The 8,316-nt window shown below is 36.9% G+C and overlaps 2 protein-coding genes across 4 annotated transcripts in view; both read right to left on the bottom strand.

Moving 5' to 3' along the window:
• slc45a4b (solute carrier family 45 member 4b) overlaps positions 1-1,278 on the bottom strand; it is a 16,319-nt gene extending 15,041 nt beyond the window's left edge. The window contains exon 1 of one of the 3 annotated variants that reach the window (XM_073847536.1): positions 1,154-1,278. The gene's annotated coding sequence lies outside the window, so the exon portion shown is untranslated. Of the gene's footprint in view, positions 1-89; positions 326-1,034 lie in introns of those variants that run through there. The other 2 variants (XM_073847535.1, XM_073847534.1) reach the window with 2 other exon arrangements.
• Positions 1,279-3,741: 2,463 nt separating this feature from the next.
• Positions 3,742-5,141, bottom strand: gpr20 (G protein-coupled receptor 20). The gene has a single exon (XM_073848017.1). It carries the CDS (start codon positions 5,125-5,127, stop codon positions 4,054-4,056), a length of 1,074 nt encoding a protein of 357 aa, XP_073704118.1. The 5' UTR covers positions 5,128-5,141; the 3' UTR covers positions 3,742-4,053.
• Between the last annotated feature and the right edge of the window lie 3,175 nt (positions 5,142-8,316).

Below are 8,316 nucleotides of genomic sequence, written 5' to 3'. Positions count from 1 at the left end.
TAAATAAGTAAAATAATGTTCATATATGTACAAATTTGTTACAAAACAAGCGAACATCTCCCACATGTAATAATTAAAACATGTCATACCTCGTTCCTTAACCAGCTTGTGTTTCATTTGATGTCAAAAGCCGTTTAACCCAGAAATACTGTTCCAGATAAAGCAAAGTAGATAGGTATACGCCAGACGTTTAAAAAAACTGAAGTGACACATAAAGTGACAGCCAAAATGTCTCACTAGTTTTACTTGCTGGTTACATGAGACGCTTGTGATAACTGTCCGTCCCCTGTGCACTACACTGATAAGGCTACACCCAGACACGCTTCTGGCAGGTAACGTTCACCCCCAGAGCAGCCTAGGCCTGCTGTAACAAGAGTCAGGTGGGCGAATGGACACCTGTGTCAGAGACTGACGTGAAAATGTGACAAGCAGACAAGAGGACAATATATATGTAAGAGGACAAGTCAAATAGTTATTAGGGGATGAGGACGTGGCGACGCTGAATCACGTGCAACAGTCTTTTAAGACGCCTATGATACAGCTCAGATCATGCCTAAACATGTTACGGTTTTCTGTTTGTGATTGGAAGTACGCTTGAAAGACCAAATATCAAACCTAGTCATTTTCACTACAATGTGAGATGTTAATGTTAGACGTATACACAACCTCCCTGGCCAAAACAAACATCAATAACGTTAGCAAATCACCATTAAAACCTCGTCCCCTATCATTTTTCCTGGATTCAAAGGATTGCCAGATCATCAGACTGTTGCATGCAGTCATGTGCCCTGATGATGATGTGTAGTATTTGTATACTTCGCGTTATACACACGATAATCATGTTATCAACTGTATCACTTGGGAGTGTGAAGTGATCTGAGCGGGAATATGAGCGAGCGAGTTGCAATTATTATGAATTTGGGATTTTGCTGAACTTTATATGAATCATCACTCTGATTAATGCTTACACAGACTGTTAGCCCGGACTGCTAACCTGCTAATTAACTTGCTCCTACAGTAAATTTAGCTGATACCTTCAGTCCCCGAGCACGACGAGCGGTCCGATTCATAAAAGGCATCTTCATTTATGGATAAAGAAAGCATTTGAACATCCACGAGTAAATGAAGAAAGATGTTAAAGAGTCAAATGTACCTGCTCTCTCAGGTCGCGGATGTACTGCATCTATTGTCTGATCCAGGTTGCCAGTCGTTAAGTTTCGCAAATCCCCCTCATCGCGGTGATGCAATAACGCTCTGTCAAAATCTGTGAACTAAAACCTAGATGCCACGAAGACTTTGTCATTACTTATACAGTAAGTCATTGCGATTTAACCATGCCATAAAGACGTAACTGAGGTCTCTTGAAGTTATATTTGATAACAAAATACTATAATGCTACAAAATAACGTCAGTTGACAGATTAGATAAGTGTTATTATAGTGTTTAGATAAAATACTTCACTAATTGCACCTAGTTCAACCTGAATTGCTTAAGAAACTCTATTCACATATCTATTTGTAGATAATTTCATCCTGTTTTTTGTACTTTTTATCTGGAGTAGAATAAGGTCTACTGTCAGGATATAAGACTGATTTCTGAGGGATCGTGTGACACTGGTTACTGAAAATTCAGATTTGCTATCAATACAAAAATTTTTTTTTTAAATATATTAAATTGAAAACAAATATTTGAAATTGTAATAATATTTTACAATATTACTGTATTTTTTAATTTAAAAAAATGTGGGCGTTGTAAGCGTATAGAGACTTCTTTCGGAAACATTATCAAATCTTAGCAACCCCAAATTTTTAAACGGTAGTGGACATCTAATTTTACTCTAATTGTTGGTAGAAAAAATATACAGTAGATTAAAGACAATATATTCCAGATAATGTTTTAATAATTTGTTTTGGCTTCAGTACAGGAACTATATAGGCAATATAAGTCTTCATCCTTCTTCATGTGCACACTACATACAGATGTCTTTGACATCAAACATTTTTGAAAACCCCTGCGCTAAAGCACTGCAAGCTTAAAAATGTGGTGGCATATAGTGCCCTATGGAAGCCCAAATAAAAAATAAAAAAGGTAATTTTTTTCTCGCAATTGCGAGTTTACATCTCGCAATTCTGACTTATTTCTCAGAAACGCATGATACAAACTCACAATTCTGACTGTTTGTTCTAAGAATCACGTGAAATAAACTCGCAATTGCGTGTTATACAGTCAGAATTGTGAGATATACACTAGCAATTCTGATAACATATCAGTGTTTTATCCCCTCAAAATTGGACTTTATAACTTGCAATTGTGAGTTTATGTCTCACAATTCTGAGAAAAAAAGTCAGAATAGCAAGATATAAACTCGCAGTTGCGAGAAAAATGTCAGAATTGTGAGATATAAACACAATTGTGAAAAAAGTCAGAATTGCGAGATACAAACTTGTATTTGCGAGAAAAAATTGCAAGATATAAACTCACAATTATGAGAAAAAAGTCTGAATTGCATAATACAAACTGGCATTTGTGAGAAAAAAACCTCAGAATTGTGAGATATAAACACAATTGACGGAAAAGTCAGAATAGCAAGATACAATCTCGCATTTGCAAGAAAAAAAGTTAGAATTGCATGTTTTTATCTGTAATTCTGACTCACAACTGTGAGTTTATGTCTCACAATTTTGAAAAAAAAAATCTGAATTGCAAGTAAAAAGCGAGAATTGCGAAATATTGTTTTGAATTGTGTGATACAAACTTGCATTTGCGGGAAAATTCTGACTTCACAACTCGCAACTGTGAGTTTATATCTCACAATTTTGAGAAAAAAAGTCAGAATTGCAAGAAAAAAAACTGAATTGCAAGATATTAACTTACAGTTGTGAGAAAAGTCAGAATTGCATGATACACGCATATGCAAAAAAAATTGCAAGATATAAACTCACAACTGCAAGAAAAAAGTCACAGGTTTTTATATCGCAATTCTGAGAAAAACAAGTCAGGATTGTTACTTTATATTTCAAAATTCTGACTTTGTATCTTGCAACTCACAATTGCAAGTTTATATCAAACACTTCTGAGAAAAAGTCAGTATTGTGAGATAAAAAGTCAGGGTTGCATGATACAAACTTACAATTCTGAGAAAGAAGTCAGAATTACGAGAAAAAAATAGTGAATTGCGAGATATAAACTCACAATTGTGAGAAAAAAGTTAGGATTGCATGATACAAACTTGCATTTGTGAGAAAAACTTGCAATATAAATTCACAATTCATGTAAAAAGTCTTCGTAACTAGCAACTGCAAGTATATTTCTTACAATTCTGAGAAAAAAAATCAAAAATAGCGAATTGCGAGATATAAACTCACAATTGTGAGAAAAAAGTTAGGATTGCATGATACAAACTTGCATTTGTGAGAAAAACTTGCAATATAAATTCACAATTCATGGAAAAAGTCTTCGTAACTAGCAACTGCAAGTATATATCTTACAATTCTGAGAAAAAAAATCAGAATTAGCAAAAAAATAGCGAATTGTGAGATATAAACTCACAAGTCAGAACTGCATGATACAAACAATTGTGAGAAATGTCAGAACTGCGAGATACAAACTTGCATTTGTGATAAAAAAGTCAGAATTACAAGAAAAAACTTTATATCTCACAATTAAATTCTGACTTCACAACTCGCAACTGTGAGTTTATATCTCACAATTTTGAGAAAAAAAATCAGAATTGCAAGAAAAGAAATCTGAATTGCAAGATATTAACTTACAATTGTGAGAAAAGTCAGAATTGCATGATACACGCATATGCAAAAAAACTGCAAGATATAAACTCACAACTGCAAGAGAACAGTTTCATAGATTAACAGATAAACAGGCCCCCATAGATTGCTACATAGTCATTGTAGTTATAAACATGACAGTGAAATACTACCTCATAAAATCTCTACATCAAGGTATTTACAGTACACAGCGAAACAAATTCACAAATGTCCATCGATGCCACTGGTTTTGCAATAGTGTAACATGGTAATGGCAACCATCTAAAATACTCTATGTAGATCGGCTTCCCTGCTGGATGGGGCTCATGTTTATCCTTATACTATTAGCTATAGCAGTCACAGGGCCTGAACCCTTAGAGCTCTTCTGCATGCTGACAATGTCTCCGCTCGTCTGCTCCCTTTCCATCTTCCTGAAAAATCTCTTCATGGTAGACTGAAAATTAGTGGTGACGAAACAGTAGACCACAGGATCCAAGCAGCTGTTCAGGCTGCTGAGGGTGACAGTCACATGGTACACAATCACATGATGAGGCAAATCAGGGTGGAAGTAAAACAGAACTTGACGGACGTGAAACGGCGTGAAGCAGACGGTGAAGATCACCAGAACGGTCGACAGCAGCTGTACGGCTTTCATGCGTCTGTCGCGGCTCTGCTGCATGAGACCCGGGCTGGAAAGGGCGCACATGATTCGAATAGTAAACGCTACGATGATCACCATCGGCAGGAAGAACTCAAAAACAGTTAGTGCGAAGAGTTTGGAAAGGCAGCAGCCTGAGTGCTTGAAGGCCGTCGTGAGAAGCGAATAGGTCACGATAATGGCGAACAGCCAAATGCAGGCGCACACCACTTTGGCCACATTGGGGTTCCTCCACTTCCGTGAGGCCTCCGCCTGAACGATGGCCAGGTAGCGATCCACACAGATGCTGGTGAGGAAGAGGATGCTACAGTACATGTTGACGAAGTAGCTGAATATGTGCATGTAGGAACAGTTGAGGCACTTTCCTCCACTGTAGTACAGTATGATACGAGTGGGAAGGGAGAGGTTAACCAACAGGTCCGTCACCGCCAGGTTAATGGTGTAGATGACTGACGTGGTCTTCGGCTTGGTCCTGAAGCAGAAGACGTACAACGCAAGACTGTTCAGGGTCATCCCTACCATAAAGATAAGGGTGTTGATGACCACCAGAGCTATCCACAGGCTGTAAAAGTCGTTATAGAGACCTTCATCCAAGTGGGCCAGTCTGTGTAAATAAGGTTCACGGTATGGTGGAGAAGTATTGGTTGTTAGGGGAGGAATCAATGTTGATGTGAGGTTCAGATTCGATGAACCCTCCGTTAGGGTCATCTCTGTGGTTTGGGGGCTGGATCTGCACAGAAATCAAAGAGAAACAAAGTTTGCAGTTACACAAGGTGGACATTTTTAAGCTGCTTATTTGTACACTGGAAAAAAACAAAACAATTTTGGCCCAAATGTAAAAGTTTTAACATAAACTAATAAAATGTATGAATGAAACAGGTGAGATTCTGCATTCTAAATAAATAAATATTTAAAACACATAAATCTGCACATATCTGTTAATAAATGAAATGAAATTAAACTAAATTAAATGGTTAAAATATGGCTTGCTGTCGAACAAGCAAAATTCAATTAGTTAGTATTTAGTACACACACATTAATACCAATGAATTTCTTCTTTTATTTTTATTCTCAGACAATTTTTTTAAGTTAAAAAAGTATGAACATTGTTCAAATATTCTCTACTCACACTAAGGACAACTGAGGGACTCATATGCAACTATTAGAAAAGGCTCACTGATGCTCCAGAAGGAAAAACAATGAAAACTTTTGAACAGAATCAAGATTTGCACATTTTTCTTATTTTGCCTAAATATCATATTTTTTTCATTTAGTACTGCCCTTCAGAATATACCTACATGTTCCCCAGAGGACAAAATAAGTGAAATTTACCCTGATCTTCAAATTCAAAAATTTTTCAACCCCTGGCTCTTAATGCATTGTGTTTCCTTCTGGAGAAGTGAGTGTTTGAACCTTCTGTAATAGTTGTATATGAGTCCCTCAGCTGTCCTCAGTGTGAAAAGATGGATCTTATAATCATACAGTCATTTTTGGAAAGGGTTCAAATACACAAAAATGCTGAAAAATCACAGAAATTTGTGGCACATGAAGGATTTTTCTGAAGAACAGCAGGCAGTTTAACTGTTCAGGACAAACAGCTGTGGAAGTGTATGTAAACTTTTGAGCGGGGTTGTTTTTATAATTTATTTTTCTTGTGGACTATATGTAAATGTCTTTTATGTGAACTATCATATTCAGGTCAGTTCTAAATAAAAAATAACATGCATTTTGTATGATCCTTCTTATTAAAATAATTAACATTTTGCAGATTCTGCAAGGTGTATGTAAACTTTTGACTTCATCTGTACATGTGTAACTAAAACTGAAATCAGTGCTGAATGGTTCAGCTAATTTACTATAACATTTATAGTTACAAACTGTCTACCATACACACACAGTTTATATTCTTGCAGTATGCTATACAACTTAGTGGGCTAATCCAAACAAACTGTTTCTCTGGTCAAGTTCTACCTAGGTTTGGTATGCCAAACATAAAAATAAATGACAGTCCTAAGCCTGCGTGTGTCTACATCTCGAACCCTTGTCACATGGTACAATGTGGCATCATGGAAAATTGCCTGCTAAAACAAATATGCTCTCCTTCCATCGCAGGAAGAATGAGTCTGATAAACAAACAGCCTGGAAGCCTCTGACGAAGAGGTGCCTACAGTCTGGCACAGTTCAGATGGTTTTCAGAATGAGATGTGTTTATAATTAAGACTAATGGGAAGAATTTGTTTGGATACTGAGATTCGTGGGAATAAACGTGTATCCCTCTATTACGCAAATGAATTCGGAGCAGGCATCGGACTTCTGGCTCTTTCGCGTGTTTATTTACTCGGGCCTCTGCTCAATTTACATCTTAATTGAAAAGGCAGAACAATATACAATATTTATTGACCAAAATAAAGTTGTTTAGACATCACAGATGAAGCTCCACAGAATTACTTTAAATATTTGAACAACGTCAAGCACTGTTGCGTGATTAAAATTAAGCTACGTTGCTCTGTAATAAATAACATTTGACTAATTTTGTTACTTTTTGGCACTGAGAGTAAAAAAAATGTATTCCTCCTGTTAAGAAAAGTATATTAGCTAAACGTCACTGAAAAGCCACCTCTCAGATATAAAGAGGGAATGCCATCCTCAAAGACAACAACAAAACGAATGGCCCTCTTATGAGAGACAGTGATGCATTAATGCTGTCCAAATAAATATCTCTGAGTCGCCGTCACAGCTTTTGATGTAGGCTCAATGCTTTGGCTCTAGAAGGATCCCTAAAATACTGCTTTGTAATAGGCACTGACAAGAAATTGTGACAAAAAAAAAAACAGGATTTGGGAACATGTATGTCCAATAAAGAAATCTAAATAAAAATTTACTGGAATTAAATAAATTATATAAAAATTATATAAATTATTTAGAAAAATTTAAACAAAACACACACACACACACACACACACACACACACACACACACACACACACACACACACACACACACACACACACACACACACACAGTATATGTGACTACATTTTACCATCTGTGTAAAATAAAGAAAAATTAATGACAAAAAAAAAAATCTAAATGTACTGGAATTATATAAATTAAATAAATAAATAAATATAAAAAAAATACAAAATGCACACACACACACACACACACACACACACACACACACACACACACACACACACATGTTGGGTTTACATGTTTTATGGGGACATTCCATAGGCGTAATGGTTTTTATACTGTACAAACCGTGCTTTCTATCGCCCTACACCTACCCTACACCTAAACCTAGCCCTCACAGGAGATTGTGCACACTTTTACTTCCTCAAAAAAACTCATTGTGCATGATTTATAAGCCTGTTTCCTCATGGGGACCTGAGAAATGTCCCCACAAGGTCAAAATCTACTGGTATTCCTATCCTTGTGGGGACATTTGGTCCCCACAACGTGATGAATACCAGGTACACACATACACACACACACACACACACACACACACACACACACACACACACACACACACACACACACACACACACACACACACACACACACACACACACACACACACGTTGGGTTTACATGTTTTTTGGGGACATTCCATAGGCGTAATGGTTTTTATACTGTACAAACCGTACTTTCTATCGCCCTACACCTACCCTACACCTAAACCTAGCCCTCACAGGAGATTGTGCACACTTTTACTTCATCAAAAAAACTCATTGTGCATGATTTATAAGCCTGTTTCCTCATGGGGACCTGAGAAATGTCCCCACAAGGTCAAAATCTACTGGTATTCCTATCCTTGTGGGGACATTTGGTCCCCACAACGTGATGAATACCAGGTACACACACACACACACACACACACACACACACACA

This window comes from Garra rufa, chromosome 9, assembly GCF_049309525.1.
Source record: "Garra rufa chromosome 9, GarRuf1.0, whole genome shotgun sequence".
Lineage (NCBI taxonomy): Eukaryota > Metazoa > Chordata > Actinopteri > Cypriniformes > Cyprinidae > Garra > Garra rufa.
The sequence above is the reverse complement of the archived record's forward strand: the minus strand, read 5'-3'. Positions and strand labels throughout refer to the sequence as shown.